At 30.9% G+C, this 19,932-nt stretch overlaps 1 protein-coding gene across 1 annotated transcript in view; it reads right to left on the minus strand.

Annotated features, from left to right (window-relative positions):
* Nucleotides 1–4,966: 4,966 nt before the first annotated feature.
* The window catches only part of LOC111633565 (coiled-coil-helix-coiled-coil-helix domain-containing protein 7-like), a 30,546-nt gene continuing 15,580 nt past the window's right edge, over nucleotides 4,967–19,932 (minus strand). Inside the window, exons 3-4 of the mRNA XM_023378158.1 lie at nucleotides 8,233–8,336; nucleotides 4,967–5,173 (exon numbers count right to left, since the gene is read on the minus strand). Coding sequence (XP_023233926.1) covers nucleotides 5,071–5,173; nucleotides 8,233–8,336 — 207 coding nt within the window. The 3' untranslated portion in view covers nucleotides 4,967–5,070. The remainder of the gene's footprint in view (nucleotides 5,174–8,232; nucleotides 8,337–19,932) is intronic.

The following is a 19,932-nucleotide window of genomic DNA, read 5'->3' on the forward strand; positions in this document are numbered from 1 at the left end:
GATATAAAGTTTGTCATTCAACATCATTTCATAAATAAATATATTTCAACTCTGATTTTCATGTTATTAAAAATGAATTTTAAACCCCCAATTTAGATTCTTAATCTAACAAAAAATGGGGCCAAATTGAACTTCAATAAGGCCTATGCCCCGAAAACCGAAATCCGCCCTGGACCAGCCTCAAAGAATTCCTGGAGTTTTTCGATTCGCCCGGATTTGATCCTGGATATACAGAACGGTAAGTCTGCCTTTTGGCCATCCAACTATCAATTAGGAGTTGGGCTAGGTAAAGGTTATCTGAAGCCTACTGAAGACCATTTAAGGAATTCATTACCTTATAGAACATTGCAACTTTGCATATAAGACGCAAAACGATTTTTGAACCTTTTCTTTGAACAAAAGTTGCGCTTTATATGCCTCAAGATGCGGCAGTTGTAACAAAAAGTAACAAAGTAGTTACTTATTGTTGTTAATAATAGTACACCGGTTGCCTATTAATTAATGTACGGTACAATTAAAAGTTTTGTTGAGAAGCGGTTAACCGATCTCGGAATTTCCGGTTTTTGTTGCCATTACTCCAGATTTCTAACATTTGTTAAATGGCAGAAGTTGGTATTCCATCATCTCCCACAAATGCTCTTCGAGCATTCGTGGGAGATGATGGAATACCAACTTCTGGGCAGGCCAGGGAAGTGGGACTACGTGACAGACATTCCTGGGAAACCCCGAGCTGTGTGCAGTCGAGCACTACCTTGTCGGAAAATGGCTGTTTGTAGCAGTACCATAAATAGGCAACACACGAGAGTTAAGAATTCTTAAACAGCATAGCGGTACGTTTAAGAAATCTTAACTCTCGTGTGTTGCCAATTTATTATCCTTTGAATGTCCCTTGAATTAACAATTCCTTTATTTTTGCCTCTTTTCAACCTCTGAACACTAAGACGGCCGTTTTTTTTTTTAATCGTCCTTATCATGGGTTCTTCCAGGCCATAATAGATGGTGAAGGACGAAGTCTGATATATCCGGTACAAATGCCCATCAATGGCAAAGTGGATAAAACCACTGAGCATTGGTAGTGGTTTTATCCACTCTACCACAAACAAAACTGAATTGTAACTGAACTTTGTGCTAATATTTTAGGGACAGATTCTAGGGTCAAAATAAGCCTAAAACCCTCTACAAAGATTTTTCAAAACTTGCCTTTTCAAAGTATTATTACTACAGTTATCAAATTTTTAAGGTAATTTTGTATTTTTTTAATGTTTCTGTCAAATGATTGAGGTATGTAAATGTTGCCACATAGGCCTTACTGTAATAAATATGAAAAAAGACTTATCTATTTCAAGATTTCACATTATCCATTCATTTTACAGTAAAAAAAAAAGAAAATAATTTGAATGTGTTGCGTTGCTATAACTAAATAAACCAAACCAAATCGGTACAGATCACTCTTCAAAAATTCCTGCGATTACTAGCCCGGATTCGATCCCTGATCCGCAGAGGCTGACGTTTTTAACTACCTCTACCACAGAATTGACTGTCGTATAACATGGCTTCCAAGATTAGCACTCCAGCAGTGGATGCAGTGTGCTGTTCAACATTAAAGATGGGATTGATGTAGTAACCAGTGGTTTTTCATACTAATAAAATGGTTGTCCATTCTCAAGTAGAATTGGGATTCGTCAAAGATGATACGTATGCTGCCAGTCGGTAGCAGTCTATGCTTCTTTGTCACGTCACTTCTAAGAACCTTTCTATAGGAAATTAAGGGTAGAGAGCTTAAAGTATTCTCTAGGAATTATTGGCCTGAATCATACCAGAACTGTAATTATTTACGTATGCCGAGTTTTCCTTGTATTTGATTATGTAACATTTTTTTCAGTGAGTGTACATAATGTGTTTTTTTTTTTTAATTCACATATTATTGAAAAACAAGGTAAAATGATGGAAAAAATCAATTATTTTTCGAAATTGTTAATCTTATGATCGATATTTGTCTATTGATCTATCGAAGTGGACCAGTCACCAGTGTATGTATACCAATGAATTAATAACAAATTAAAAGAATATTGACAAACAAATGGAAGTATTAGAAAATATAAACATTTATTAAAGTGATATTTTGCAAGATATTTCTCGTATAGATATAAAACATATAAAAAAAGCCCGAATTTCTGTTTCCCCTTCTAATTAAAGCTGGCAAAAGGTAAATAAATGTTTCTTTCTTAATTACACCACAGGAGGATATATGTCATATTAATATTTAAAAATATTAAAACCCTGTTAAAGTAACACCATGAAAACTCCTTTCCTATGTATACTATTATTCATATTTTCTGATAAAAGTAATAGGCTATTTATGTTTTTCAGTTTCGAGGAAAAAAAAAATGAGTAGCGTTAAGTTTGCTGGATAAATGGCAACGTACTTCAATAATAGAAACACAGTTTTTGTGTGCATTGGTGCAGGTATTTCTGTTTGTGTAATAGTAGTCAGCTGTTAAAACACATTTCACTTCTATGAGTTATAATTATGTTATATATAAATATGAACTAAGCCAAGGTAGACTGAAAAACTCTGACTCAGAATAGATATGTGAGAAATTTATATATTTAATGTTTAAGAAACTGTAGTAACTTCATCTCTCAATTTTCCCTTTGAAGTATCTGTGTGTTCGTGCATACCTTATGTATAACTTCATAATTTACAATTATTATATATAAAATTCTCATTATCTAGTTAGTTAGCATAAAATACATATCATTTCTATAGATACTAATATATTTTTGTACAAAAATTATATATTGTAACCTCATCTTGAACTGATCGTGATTACTTACGTTGTAAACATTAATAACCTTGTAAAACTTTAGTGTTTTTTTGTATTCGATTATAAATAACGTGTAGTTCTTGTAATTTTATCTTTATGTCAAACTTTTTTTTATACCTCATTAGAGAATTAAAAAAAAATATGTATTTTCTATTGAGAAAAAAAAATGACGATTGTTATAGGCCCCTACCACCGGAAATAATGATCTTAAAAAACTTTTACGCACTGCAGAACAATGGAACTTATGACTGAAGGATATTTTGTATACTGCATAACTAATTTGTTCCACTTAAATGCCTTATTCTGTATAGGCTTGTAACATATAAACTATTACAAGTAAAATGTAATGTTAAAACTATTTTAATACTGTTAATTTCTTCTACATAACACATTAACACATTTTTGATAATCATTGATAAATTGAAACTTGTCAGTAATTTTTTGTCACCAACCAGTTTTGCTATTGTTATATCAAAAATTGGAAATAAAAATAGTAAAACTATTGATAATTTTAATAACCTTTTTTTAAGATTTCTTCTAAAATCATATTTTATTAATCTTAAAAAACGGATTGCATAAAGAGTTTTTTAAAAAATAAAATAACAATATAAACATATAGATCTACAATGTAAGAAGGCTTTCTTCACTTAAAGGATGCCGTAAAGGAGGCTTTTCTGCATTATAGCTTTTTATGAGTTCTTGTTTGCATAATGTGAAATGTATTGGTTTGCTTAGACCTATATTTTATTCGCGTGCTGGAAACATGGCCTGCATGCTAGTATATTTTTGTAAGTATTATTTTTTTCATGTTAAAATCTATGTAATATTTTTGTTTTTCGAATTTTCTTCTTATTTTTAAAGAAAATTAGATGAACAAAGTTCGATCGAATCAATATAACAAATATTTACGATAGAAAACGTCACGTTTATCTCGATCATTTTGAAACAGTTTATAAATAAATCGAAGATTAGGTTAAAAGTTTTTATTTTTATACAATTGTTATGTTTTTAAATGCCGTTCATCTAATTTATCGCATTTTGTTTTGATAGAATCATCACAAATAAGTAAGTTTATACGTAAATCTATTTATTTACTAAAAATTTATAATTTAATTATGATAAACAATATATTAAAATAGTTATTATAGTATATACCTGTACATTAAAATAACATAATTTATTAATTATAAAAATTAGCATTATAAGTTAATTTAATATGTAAATATTTATATAAAAATATTAATTTTTTTTGTAGTGTAATGATCTAATTTATGGCATTAAATGAAGATTTTAATGTCATAAAAATGACTTCATTTAAAAAATTTATAAAAATTATTTTATAATTTAAGAATAATTTTGCATAAAATCTTTTGGCTCCTTTAGGTAATTTTTTTTCTCCATTTTCGGGTTTATATTTACATTATAAAATAAGAAACCAAGTTGTAACTAACTACTGTACTTAAAAAAAAAAAAATATCCTCAATATTATAACATTCTAAGAAGTTATAAACATAGTTGTAATTAATTAGACGGCCTTTTCCTGAGTAAAATTGAATTATATTACCCTAAAAATAGAATTTTATCATAAGAAAAACTAGTCTAAATTGGAGTTTGTAGTTAACAAAACTTCTGGTCTAAGGGCAAACTTCTCGAAATATTTCCCTTTGTTAAATTTCTTTAGCTTTTGTCTCGCACGATTTGATTTCGTGATAAATTTTGTCTTAATGTCTACGTTCGGTAATGATCCAGTGTCAAAGAAACATTTGTGTAGAAATTCTTGAGTTATCCTTTAAGAGGCCCAAGTCCACCTCCTGTGATTCGCAAGTCAAACAGGATACGCACTATACCGAATCCCGGATGTGTCTTTTCTTTGACTTCATCTCCGCGTTCTGTATTTACATCACACACAACGAATAAATGAATAACATTAACGTCATAAATAAAAATATCTGAATTTAAATATCTTTTGATTCAATATTCTATATACATTTATTAGAGAGTTAGTCTAAACTTATATATATATAAGCTAATAATAGTTTCTTTGATATTCCTCACGTAGAAAATAAATTTGCTATTATTTTATTGTATATTTTTTCTTCTTTTTCTTTGGTAGGGAGTGTGTTACTAATATTTTTTCCTCCTTAAAAAATGAATCAAATCGGAAACTTGTGAACATCTGTTTCCTTTGATTTTTATTACTGAATACTCATAAAAATTTAGACGTGGGCATTCATTTACAAGGTCAATGTCCACATAACATCTTCAGCAGTTCCAGTTTTTTTATGACAATGTCAACTTTCTCAGGGGGATAATAAAAAGTTAATCCAGTTTTTTTCTTCTTCACGCTGAAGAAAAACAAATTCTCAATTATCATCATCGTTTTTTTTATTTAAACTAATTTTTCTGTATAAAACTTAATAAATGTAAAAATATATATAATAAATTTATAATNAATATTTATTTTAATAATATATAAATTCTACATCCCAAACTTATCATTAGCCGCCATACTGATCACCCCTTACCACTGGATATTTCATAAATTTTTTTTAGAAAATATTTTTGTACACAATCTAAATATTTATGTATAACTTTAAACACGGCCTTTGGAGCAATAACTAATTTGCCTTTGCTCCTTGCATAACTTAGAATTATAATTATATATATATATATAATTTTAATTTTTTTAATGTAAAATTATACCTTTATACATCAACGTATTGATGAATTATTGTTTTTTTTTCTATTAATATTTTTATTATATAATTTTTATGATTATTAATAGAAAAGATTAAGTTTATAATTGAAAAGAATAAACGAAATTTTAAATGACTACATTGACTTTTTCCAAGCACTTACTTCTAATGACACAGGCGTGAGTAGGGGGGTATAAGGAATGCTATAATTCATTGTAATTCACGTTAACTTTATTATTACACATTAGGTTTCTGTATAGATAACTTAACAGCTAAATTTTCTCTCTCTCTCTCTCTCTCATACAAAAGCTGTAAACTTTTTACTATATTCAGCAGCAGCTGTTTAGGATTTTTATGTCTACATCTACGATTCTCTTTCAAATCAGTTGAGAGACGAATAAGTTAATTTTGCTGTTAACTATATTCCTATTACTTTACTGATGAATTTTAAGTATAAAGCATAATTTATAGAATGTATGAATTTATGTAACCTTCAAAATGTCATCTGTACCTTCAAGCACAAATTATGTATTATTTATACGTATACAAAAAAAAAAAATTGTTAATGGCTTTCAAACTTACATAAATTTACAGATATTTTTAGTAAAGTTTTATTCTCAACTTATAAAACCTTAAACTGGAAATTTATATGTGAAATTTCTGAAATTCTAAGTTTATATGTATAAATTTCCAATTTGGAATTCATGACTTTTCTCTTTCCATTATTAATGTTTAAACTTTTAATTTTAAAATTAAGAGCTACTTCAAATTAAAAATACGACAGTTTAAAATTATAAAAGTTATATCTTTCGTGTGAAACTCCGAATTTGTGAGCAGAGTAAGACGTATACAAGGATAAGCTAATATTTTAAAATGAGATAACATTTCTCCAACCAGTAGTTCGCGAACAACGTTCTTACAAGTTAGATGATTTTATGGATAGATTTCTAGAAAGAGATTAGAAATTAAACAATATATATATATATATATATTGTTTAATTGTTAAGAACGTAAATCCACTATATGTAGAATCCTCAATTTGCATGAATGATAAGCAAATAAGTAAAATATCATTATTGCAGTTATACGACGTAGAGCCAAACATGAACCAAACTTTTGGCACGTTTTATCACACAATACAAACAGTTATACCACTTATTCAAATTAAGCCCCAGGTTTATTGTAGCTAAACATTTTTGCCTGCATCTACAGTGCGTGTCAAAGCAAACCTGGAAGCTCTCTTCTGTGACGTATTTGACGGATTTTCGTCGCAGCGGCTTCTATCTCTGTTGCAGATTGAAACCTGCAATTCATCAACTTCTTTCATCCGTAGATCTTTATCTACGGATGAAAAATCGAGATAGCAAGTAAAGAGACAGTAGTAGTATTATTATGCCTCCATCTCCATCACCATGCACCTTCTTTGACAGATTAACCATTAACCAAAAACGACGGATGGAAGCCGAATGTGGAACTGCAGTAAGGAAAATCATTAAAGACTTAACAAAAACGATTTCAAGAATTGCTTTGACAAATGGCAAATTAGGGCCATGCCATGCTATGATACAGAGAGGCGGCCGCATCGTAAAGGAGCGGCATTTCGAAGACTTTCATCCTGCTTGCATCATACTGAGAAAATATACCACACGGCCCTGTNAGACTTAACAAAAACGATTTCAAGAATTGCTTTGACAAATGGCAAATTAGGGCCATGCCATGCTATGATACAGAGAGGCGGCCGCATCGTAAAGGGGCGGCATTTCGAAGACTTTCATCCTGCTTGCATCATACTGAGAAAATATACCACACGGCCCTGTGGCTAATATACTGTAAATGACTGCAACATTCATTTGAAAAATGCTGAAAAATATGTACAGCTGTAGGAGTTTTGTTATGGTTACGGTATAGACTATGTATTATTAGTTTGACAATGTATCGTAAAAGAATTTTTGTATGTTGTCTATAAAACTTGCGCCAAACGTTTGGTACATTTTTGACTACTTCGTATATGTGGTTATTTCTTTAGAGTTCTGACATTTTTTTTCCTTCGAATATTAAAAATGGTGAATGAAATAATCGTACTGACACTTGAATAATGAGCAATTCGTTAATGCTACTATGGATTACACACAAAATATCATTTGAACAATCAACACTTCTGAAGATTTTTTTTTCTGAAATAAAATTAATAGCATAAAACGTTGCAATAATCAAATAGCATTGTTGTCATTACATTTTCTTTTCATTATCTATTTGGAAGGTTTATGCAATACAAAAAACATTTCATAAATTTTTATTCATGATGATATATAATTTTTATTCTCAATTTCTCAATTCTAAATTTTTCCATATAAATTATATTTAATGTAAAAATAAAATATTACTAGCTGAATGGTAATTATGCAAAATAAATATTTTTTTTATACTTAAAAACTTGTCATTAAGTAATTTTTTATAAAAAATTTTTTAGTATGGCCAAATATCAAATTCATTATAGTAGATCAAATAAATAAACATAAAAGTATCATTTATCTATCTGATCTGCTGTATTGAGTCAAAAAATATTCTCAGTAAAAATTACTTTATTCTTTTTATTTATTAAAAAACTGACTCATAAAACATTTCACAATATAACATGGAATAAAGATATATTACTATTGCATTTTATAATCAATTATATTTTTATGAAAAAAGTCTCTTTTTTTTACTATGAAAAACATTGTTTATACTCTTCTTTAATTTTTCCTCTATCCTGCACTGATGGAAGGTATGGCTTCATTCCTTTCTTTTTCCTATCTGATACAACCAAACTCTGAAAAAAATTGATAATTTCATAACATATATGTGCAGAGTTTCAAGTATAAATAATATTAAATTTATTCATTTAACAATTAATAATTATATTCATTTATAATTTCTCATTTAAAAAAAATAAAATAATCATCTTTCAAAAACAAAACAAAAAAAATGAATTCAATTCCAGCTTAGAAATAAATATATAATCAATATTCAGAAAAAATAAATTTAAGAGCAGGGTTATAGTACAGAGTATAGATAGTAAATACTATTTAAAGTGTGCTTTTTTCATAGATATAGAATATAGCCTATTTTCTAGTTTACAATTTTTCGTGTAACCAAAGAATATACAATGGTAAATCTAAAGAATTATTTCTTTTATTTCAAATAACCAAACTAACATTTTCAGTTTTTACAAGTAACAGCTCATCATCATTTTTCTAGTACCAAATTTAATGTTGAAAAATTAATCATCTAATGACAAGGCAGGAAGTGAAAATAAATGCACCTACTTTAATTTGGCCTTGCAGATAAACAAGCTTTCCATTACAAACATTTTTGGTCTATTTCTAAAACCTTCAGGCATATCTCTTTGAAAATCAAATCTTTCTAGTAATAACATTCTAGAATAGAGTGTATAGAAGATACCCCAATAAGTTCAAATTCAAAATTTTTTAATTACGTACCCAATATGGTGTGTTTATTTACAGTCTATATGTTGCCTCTTATAACAATGGCCTTTCATATGTGAAAGATCTGTTTTTCTTCTTTAAAGCTGATGGATAGTCCTGGGGGTTTTAAAATAAACCTACTAAAAATAAGATGATGAGCTGTTACCAGCACTTTCAAATTTCTGAGTTCATCAGTATGGGGCATTTTTTTGTATCAGGGTGGCTTGTTGGAGTTCTGATTTAAACTTGTCACTGACATGTATAGCTAGGGCAGTGGTCCACCCTTTTTCTATATCTGCTTTGAGCTCCAGAAGGTGTTGCTTAAGGAACTTTCTCATAGACCTGACGTAAGGAAAGTCCCTATCAAATCTATTATCCTTAAGTAGAATTTTATAAACCCTGGTGCTCCCGTCTGTCAGCTCAGTCCTTCTCATTCCATAGCAGCTTGAACGTATAGGGCTTATGCCTGCACCAACATAGGATGCTATCTCCTTATATAGATTGCATATAACACACACAGGTTATCACTTTATGATGGAGAGTGTGTCTTGTTGGGAAGCATTTCGTTGCAGAGTATTATTCTGCTGGTTGCTCAGTTGACTTCCTTGCCCATGTGCCATTTCATGCATTAAGCCTTTAGTGTAGTCATGTGCCTTAGCAATCTCTGCAATCGTCAACTGGCAGTTGACTTCACACAGTCTTATAGATCAGATGTATTTTGTTTGTGCTAAAGTCTGGAAACCAATTGTTTTAATAATATGGAACAGTCTACCAGAATTTGGAAAATGTAAGAAAAAAGACATTTATTGGTCCCAAATAATATGATATACCATATTGTCATTGTATTAAAATTTGTGCTCGATATTTTTAGTTTTATTGTATGGGTTACATTGAGGAATTGTAAATACAGTGTACTGTATATATTGGTTATTCCTTTGTATTGGCTGGCTATTGGTGTTATAATTGTTATGTTGTTACCATGTGTTTGTAAGCTGATGAGGCATCCTTGTACCCGAAATGCATACTTACCTAAATTTGAAATGTAATTATTAATTAAAGACTAACTTTTTTGTAAAAGTTCTGGTCCTTCTTTCTGTCAGCCTTGGTGTGATAAGCCCTCCAAATTGTTAAACCCTATTTATTAGGTTATCTAACTCTATTTTATAGCCGTGGGCTAAAAGTATTGTTTATTATTATTATTATAATATAGCACATTGAGTTAAATGCCATCAATTTGGCAGTACACACAGTTGGTTTTTCATGTGATAAATTCACACATGTGCATAACATGATTATTGAATCTCTATTTCCAAGCACAACATTACACAACAAGGGGGAGATGTCAACCTTTAGTTAAACAACCTGTAGTTCAACCATCATTACTGTACCTAGACCCTTTTCCATACATATTTGCCATATATTCAGGCAACAACACTCTCCTACCTGTCTCCATTACCAAATTTATGCAAACTCAGCTGTAACAATCAGGATAAATTCTACATCTCTGAAAAATCGGGAATCTATGCTTTACCATTGAGAATCCCATAACGGGGATGAACACAAGATACTGTACTTTGGAGCCACAACATGAATGCTTGCTAGCTGCCTAGCTGAGCATCAGGATGATATGGTGATAGGAAAGTGTACCACAGAGCTCACAAAAAAAGGTACTCAAACAGAACTACAATCCGTTAAGGGCTTAAACAATGTTATCGAGATGCTGCAGCAACCGGAAACTCGTGTTTATATGGAAATCTCTCCTTAACCTTGCAACACTCACACTTGACCTGCCCAGTGTGTGGGTTGCCCTATATCAATGTTTCTCAATGGGGTGATATTGCCCCATGTGGGCGTTTTCCCATATTGGAGGCAATTAGTAACAATTTATATTTTTGGGAGCGAAAAACAATTTTCTGCGCAATATAGTAAAACATTATATTAAGAATAATTAGATATTTTATTCGTTATATCACACAATAATTAAACAAACAACATTATACCAGTGACAAGTCTATTCAATGCAATATGAATTTGGCATTAGTCTCAGCCCTCGACATCAGAATTTTGAAGCTTGCAACGGGGATTTACAGCGAATAATGCTTAATTTTAATTTTGTTAATTATATCAAAATCTAATACAAATGCTGAGTAAATAAATGTTCATTTGATAATTATATACTTTGTAAAAAATTAAACTAATAATCCAAACAAAACTGTTTTCGAAGTGAAGGGGGCAACGATTCGTTAGAAGTTGAGACACACTGCCCTATATAAATGGTTAAATAGTGATATACATCTGTTATCACATCTTTAATGTGGGTCTATATCCATGAATGTGCTGCATGATGTCATAATATCTAGAGTAATCAAACTTTGTAGCATGCTCATAACAGTTTTTTTAATTTTAATTTTAAATAATATGTGCTCCACTTACATTAGAACATTATATTCTATTTTTAAATTTTCATTTGCCTGACGATGATGAATGTAAGTTCATTGAAAGCGCTAGCAAAAATAAAAAAACTGTTAATGCCACACTCAGTGTGTTTTTACTACTTCTTAGGATTGTCATTCATGTTAGTAAGAAATTATCCAATGTTAGGCTTAGATTTTCAGATCTTAAATACATCAAATCTTCTGTCTATTTCAATATGTGACCTTAGAATGATCTTGACCTCTGAGAGGCATACCACATTTCAGCCAAGTCTGACAACAGGCACCCTTCTTTTATGAAGATACATTTTGCCATCTAGACCTTGTAACATTGCCACACTCAGTGTTCAGTAAATTTGAAAATTTATTTAACAAGAAATAAAATTTATTTAAGATGCATGCCACTTATGCTATCTGGACCTCTAACTGATGATATATCTGCATGATAAGCAGGAGTTGCAAGTTCAAGTCCTGTTCTAGATCAATAATTAATCAGTAATTAAGAACATTAATTTATTAATCTGCTTTTATGCTTCTAATAAGCAGTGGATAATTTTTAAAAATTGGTTTGACATATCAATAATAATTCTTTAGAGCAGATTAGAGATCACATAAAATTGCAAATCTTGTGCTTACCTTCCTCAAAGCATCTCAACAAATTTTGTTGGATAACATAGAAAAATGTCAATACTGAGTATTTATATATACAATAGAACCCTGATTAACTGAAGTAATATGGACCAACACTACTTTGGATAAACGAAACCATGAATAAAATGAATGATCACAGCCTTTTCAGATTAAAAATTACAAATAAGCCTATAAAAGATTTATATGGTATTACTTTTAAACCTCTTTTTATTGAATTTAATCCTATGTAAGAAAAACATTTTTTTATGATTTATTACACACTAATACATAACATAGTTTTAAGAATAAAAATATGTATTATTGTAGTTACATTTTAATATGAATAGTTTGTATAACTTTGAAGTTAAATGATAAAAGGTAACAGAAACAAATCATTTCGTAATACATATTCTTATTTACTTTGCTGCAATGTTCCAGAGCAAGAACTATGGAAGAAACATTAAGTGAGAAGCTAGTGCTGCTTAAAAGTGATAATAAGTAGATAGATTTAATAAATATAATTTAATAAGCTCTGAAACCACTACTTTCTTTCCACATAGAAAATCTAAATAAATCTATAACTTGTTTATGCTTCATATATATATATATATATACAATTGTATTTCTTGATTTCCATTTTAAGCTCTTAGATTTTTAGCAGGACAAAGTAATGGAACATGGTCTACTCAAACACTGCACAATCACCTCAACATCATTTTTCATGGGTGATCTATGTTGGATATGTCAGGCTCCATCCCTCATCACCTGGCCACCCTCATTGTAGGTTTGGCTAAATTCTCAATGAACATAGAAAAAAGATTCTCTTAATGCCCACATGGGGGAAAGAGTTTATCAATTAAATCACTTGCTCAACACAGTCAGGGTTAAAAGTACTGCAATATTTATAAGTAATGTTTACTTACAGATTTGCCTCAGATAATATGTAACATCTGTTAATCAGGGCTCAGATAATTGGGGTTCTACTATATCTCATGATTTAAGTATTGCCAAATTCCTCAAAAAAAAAAAAACTGCATATATTATTATTTATATTATACAGTAAGAGACCTAAAGTATCTCATTACAAAATGAAAAAATTTTAATACATCCCAATATTTAAAAAGTAATGTAAAATAAATTTGTATTATATATGCTGTATATTACATTTATAATGCAATATTTTATTTTGCTGATCTTAGCATTGTTTTTCTTCATGTTCATGACAATACTATTTACAAAAGCTACTTTTATAATAATTAAGAAATAGTGACAAATATTCTTTTCTTATTAGGAAACAGTGACGAAATTTTCTTATATTCTTCCTATTCATTCAAATATTTATTATTCACCCATTAAATTATTGTTATTTACAGATATTTACTTTTTATTATTTAAAAAACATACTCTATGACTCGATGACCATTGTGCGACGAAAAAAACAAAAGAGAAAGTTTACCACTAACATTTTCGAACTCCCCTGAGTGCTTTAGGTGTTAAACAGAATTTCTGACGGAACATAAAACATTTGGATTACAAAAATTTGAAGAATTGTTCAAATCTGACACTTGAGAAATATTTGTCATGTCACGCATGCACATTCATATGGGTAGCCATTATTATTATTATTACAGCTAATCGTTTTATTATTTAGTAATATTTTATAATGAATTCTTATAAAAAGCAGAGTTCTGCAATTACATGATAAATTTAAGCAGATAAAATGCATAAAATGATTGAAAGGTTTCCTAATTATATATGATTTTGACATTTGAAATGATACTTATTTATCAATGAAGGTAAATTATCTTGTTATAGTGATAATAAATCTATAATTTTTATTACAGTCAACTTGCATTAATATGAGTTACTAAGAGAACAGTAGTTAGTTTGCTTTAGTTTCTTTTTTCAATAATTCGTATTAATATTTTTTGGGGTCAAGGTCATAAAATTTAGGGAGTTAGGGTTTAATAGGCAATCAAAATCTCTAAATTATAACATTTTGAATTAATTTATTAAATAATGTTAAATAAAATTAAATTTTTAGCACATCCCATCCAAGCTATAACAGTTTCTGATGAGTTACTAAGCTTGTATGAGGTCTGGCATTATCATGGTGAAACACTACACCTTTTCTGTTTATCAATTCTGGCCTTTTCTGTATGATGGTATCGCTCAATTTGTCCAGTTGATGGCAGCAGTACACTTCCAAATCAATTGTGGAATTGTATGGTAGAAGCGAAAAAAAAAAACAATTCCCTTAAAATCTTCCCCTGTGCCACTGCAATAATTGGCTATGTATTTTTTTGTTTTTGTTGGTGTGAGTGTTTTAGCTAGTAACAGTGACAACGGAAGAGTACTTAAGGGTGCACCAGGATTTAAACGAGGCTTTTTTCCCTTGTGTTGAGAAGGGTCAATTGGTGAGTTTTACTTGATGTTTTCCTTTTTTTTTTTAATGACTGTGGGTCGTGAGTGCACAGCGGATAAAATCGAAATCCGTTTCCATTGGGGACATTAATTATATGTCTGTTAATCGCATCTGATAGAATAGTTGACTGACTTGTGAATGACATTCCCAGCCAAATATATATATTTATATATATATTGGTGTGTTCGTGTGATATTCTTTTTATGTTTAACTTTGTGACAAACTGTAGTGCAGTGCATTTAAAGCCTGAGCTCACATTTGTGACATTGAGAGCTCTAAGTGTGTAGAGAGCTGTATTTTGTGACTATTGTAAAATCACTTACATGTTGTGGTATACACTTACATTTTAATAATTCACCACAGTGAATTATTAAAATATAAATATAAAATGTTCACGAGCACTTTCAGTAACGTACAGTTACCATCTTCAGGTGAAATGAATACTACAGTTTTCTGTATCAGAGTTGTAGCACTTCTTGAAAAAGCAGTGCAGCTAAATGGAACTCCAATGTAAATCAAAATTTTCTTGCAGTTCAAAAATGTTTCAAAATGGAACGGAAAATTATAAAAATTTGCAAACTATGGTTGCTATGCGACCGCGACTATGTAGCTCTAGCAATCTAATTTGTAACGTTTAAATAAAGTAGTCCATCTTGTTAGGAGTAGTAGGACGACGTGCATATTTACGTCGAAAGCGCTCGCAAGAATAAAATATATTAATTGTGTTTAACGCCTTAGTGTCTGAAGTTTTTGAAGAAGCTTTAATTAAAGTAGTCCATGTTTTAGAGATTTCCATAGTTGTGGTATTACATGGTGAAAGCATTAAAATATATAGGTTTTCCCAAATAAAGAGTTCTTTATGATTATTGCATCTTTTCAATAGTTTTGTTTGGTCCCAAACCGACCAGTAGTCTTGATCAAGGATCTTTCTGACTAATTCCGTTGATGGCCAGTTATTACGGAAGTCATTCTGATGTTCTGAGATATGTGATGTTAGTGTTCTAGCAGTCGCTCCTATATAATAAGTATCTTCTCCAGATCCATTATGCTGTAATGGAATAAGATAAACTCCTGATTTCTCTTTCATATCAATGGGGTCTCTGTCATTAGTTAGCAATCTTCTTAATGTTGGCTGCGTGAATAGCAGTAGCATGTAGCCATTTTTTCTAAACAAGTGTACAATTTTGAGTGATGCAGGACCCAGAAATGGTAATGGGGGTGTGCTATCCTTAGGTCCTCTTTGTTGGAAAAGAACGATTGAGGATATAATTTATTTTTAACTCGATTCCGAAGATAATAAAACTTTGCTTGGGAATAACTCACTTTTATCATTGCTTTTTTATGTAAGTGATTTTACAATAATTATAAAGTCGGTTTGAAGTGATAACTAATTTTATTATGTATTTTGTGAACTTTCTGTGTATATATATTGTTTGTACATAAATTTAATTGTAAATATCCTCATTTCTTGTTGTCTTCCATACCATGTGGTGACCTCACTACTTATTTCCACACAATACCACATTAAGGTACATTGTGAAATCCACACACCAAACAGAGAGCATCGCTTTTTTTTATAAATATTAGTTTTCGAAGTGCTTTGAGCTGGCTCATCTCTTCTACTCCATGATTGCTTGTGTTCGACGTTGTTATAAACAATCCATTTTTTGTTGCCAGTTATGATTCACTTCAAAAATGGATCATTTCCTTGACTTTTGAGAAGCAAATCACAGATGTCAATGCAATGGAGAAATCTTTTTTAAGAACATGTTGAATCCATATATTAAGCTTTGAAACAAAACCAAGTTGTTTCAAGTAATCATAAACAGACATAAAAAAACTGGCACACAAACTGGAACTATATACTAAACCAGCGTTTCTCAAAGTGGGCGATAACGCCCCCTTGTGGGCACTGGAGGCTTTCAGAGGGGGCAGTAGAAGGCTCAAAGAGAATTGGGGGGCGTTAAGGAAATATAGAGGGGCGACGGCAGACAAATTCTATATATAAAAATTCGACGGAATATATATAAAATGTTGACATTTTATATATTTTTTATTGAAGGTTACAACTTGAATATTTCTAACACATTGACTTTTATTTTAGCTCAGCGTTTCTCAAAGTAAGCAATAACGCTCCCTTCTGGCGCGATGAATAGATCATTGATAGAGGCAGGGTATTGAACAGTGACCAAAGGCAAAATTGGGGCTGATAAGAGGAAACATTGTGTTTAATGGTTTCCAGATGATGAGAACAATGTACAGTAAGGGCACAAAGTGTGAGATTCATAGAAAAGTTTTCCTTAGAATATTTCCAATCCTTTTCTCACACAAGAGAAAATGGGTTAGGGGGCGTTGGGTATAACTTTATGGAACAAAGGGGGCGGTGGATCAAAAAAGTTTGAGAATCACTGTACTAAACCAACAACTTGACACCTAAATGCAAATTCCAGCAAATAATGAACAAATAAAATTTAATGTTCAAACATTTTCGGCCATCTTTCAGAGGCCCTCATCAGGAATGAATGCAATGAAGCACAAAAAACAGTTCTATCTTCTGAAAATTTCTAACTTTCGAACTTAGCTGCGTTTCAATTTTTAAACATTTAAACGACATTCAATACAAAAATCGCTACAATTACAGTTGACCCCCCTATAACGTACGTTCCTATAACGACAATTCCTATAACGTAGCGAAAAAATTGTAGCAACTTTCGTATAACGTACCTCCTATAACATCGTTTCGCGAGAAGATTGATAGAGTCTGGACCAATAGTGGATGAGCAGCCGAACTACTTACCTCCGACCCTGTGCCACGCTACGGAGCGGCTAAATTGAGTTTGCTATCGTCTGTTTAGTATTATATATAAATTAGGTACTGTACATATAATTATATATTAATTATATATAAATTAGGTACTGTATATATAATTATATATTAACTTAATTTATTGTAACTTTATTATAATTATATATATGCTTTCTGCCGCCTGGCAACACGCTACGGAGATTTTAGGCTAGTAAGTTGAGTTTATTATCGTCTGCACAGTATGTAAATTAGGTACCGTAAGTCTAATACAGCACTAATTTTATACATTTCTTGTGAAAGAAACACTTCTTATTCAACGGCCATAAAAATTATTTATATTAATGATGTCTCCAAAGGTCAAGTTATCTTTCTGCGATAAATTATTTATCAGATATCGCGGCCGCCGTTTCGTGTGCTGTTCCGCGACGAAGACAAGCTTTGAACAACGGGCGTAGTCGAACGGTACACACTCGGTAAGTAATCCTATAATTTTTTGTTTATAGCATAGTTTATACGGATTACTCCCAAAAAATTATACGTGTTTTGGAAATGTTGAGTCGAATTAGTCTAGAATCGGTTAATTTTATAGAAGAAAACCTTTCGAACAGCCTTAGTCCGTAAAGTTCCCACCTATCGGGCTGCGATTGGCTCATGTATTTAATCGTTCCTACAACGTAATTTTCGGTTAGCGTGGAACGTATCTAAGCGTTATAGGGGGGTCTACTGTACATCATATAAATTAATTATTTTTTTAAATAAAGGTATAAATAAATTCATTATTATATTATGCGGCATTATAAAAGTTAGTCCAATGTTTTAACATATAAATGATGTTTGATAAGGAAATTGTTTCTTTTACATTGCATAAAGATAAAAAAATAATTACACATAAAAATTATCGTTATGCTTTGTGGCATTGTAAATAATACTTCCACGATTGTAGAACCAGAATATAGTTGGAGTTAATGCAACCTCCCTTTATGCTCACTATATAAATTTCAAGAGCCCCCAACGAACGTAAGTCGAGTTGGTCAAAAGCCCTCTGTAAAAGAGTAGCTTCATCCCAACATGGAGAAACCCCAGGTTTTGTAGCATACTGGGCTAGTGCAGTATTATACTTACCCTTGGATACATCATATTTGTGGTCCTGTATTCTAGCCTCAAGTGATCTGTACATGGATCCGATGTATGTTATACGTCTGTTAAAATGTTCATCTTGCAATGGAATGTGGTACACTCCTGGTGCTTTCTTGTCATCGGACTTGTCTTTTGCATTAGTTAAAAGCCAGAAAATGTTCTGTTTTGTCTTATATGTTAAGCGCAAGTTTAAATCCTTAGTGATTCTATTATAAATTTGTTGGAAGAACAGTTCGTAAAATATAACAACCCGATTGCCCTGCCTGGTACAGTAACTTGTGATGAATGTGAAAGAATTTTTTAATCATTTGGCAATTTCAATCCAAATAAGACAGTTGTAGCTGTCCATATCTCTAATTTAAGTGAAAATGAGTTTTATGTACCCAAATGATCTTCCATAGCCACACATAATCCAAATCCTTTCAAACAAGAATGTTCGAATAAATATCAAATTTCCTGCATAACCAGAAAATAACTGTTGGATATTGATCATAAATATGAGATAAAAATGAACAATTTATGCGGAATTTTCTACAAAGTTATACAGAATGTCTTAACATTACATGTGCACTGCATTATTCATTGATCAATATTCAGTAGTAACAGGGGCAACATTTTCAATCTGTTGTGAATAAATCAGTTTGAATCATCTTCCTGATTATAGTCCTAAATGTCCAGTTTTTAAATCACTCATCATTATTCTGAAAGCATATGGTTTTGCTAGACTTCTTCATAACTGCTTATACATCTTATGTTATGCTTATGTATCTCTGAAATTCTCAAAACACACCAAGAGCAATATTGTTGATACTGACATGATGCAAGTTTTTCTAATACAGCTTCACAAACAAAGCATCTTCAAACATGGTGAGAAGGATCATGTTTTCACTTCCTGAAAATATGGCATGAAATGTTTTGTGTCTTTCTTTAACTCATCAATCAGTAATAAAAGTTGTAAAATATGCAGTTACTAGCAGACCCCGCCACGTGTTGTTGTGGCTCAAAATGTATCTATTAATATTATAAATGTATAACACTTCCCCATTGTGGGGGATTTTTTTGAAGAATTCCCTTTTTAGACGTACCCTATTAAAACACAATCAAAAATGCAAAAAACTGCATCTAAAATAGTATAATAGAAGCCAAGTTCTTCATGGTAAGCCTTAATCCTGTCCTCTCCCCCCAGTGGGGGAAATTTCGACATGTATATTATATAACACGTGCACGTTTTTATACGAATGCAGCGTTGTGTCAAAATTTCAAAGGAATCGGTAGGAACAAACGAAGATTACATTTTTATTTATATAGATAGATAGATGATCTGCTTTAGTTCATCCTCACAGAAAAGCAAACTTAGGTCGTCATACTCATAGCACCATCTGTTGGACATAAAAGCCTTAACCCTAGATGATATCTTTTAATTTATATGAATGTTTAATGGATAATATACAGCCTATGTCCACCCTGAAGTTCCATTCTAAATATTGGTGAAAGAATTTTTGAAATCGGAT

Source organism: Centruroides sculpturatus, unplaced genomic scaffold (assembly GCF_000671375.1).
Source record: "Centruroides sculpturatus isolate CEXI.00-Female unplaced genomic scaffold, Cexi_2.0 scaffold831, whole genome shotgun sequence".
Lineage (NCBI taxonomy): Eukaryota > Metazoa > Arthropoda > Arachnida > Scorpiones > Buthidae > Centruroides > Centruroides sculpturatus.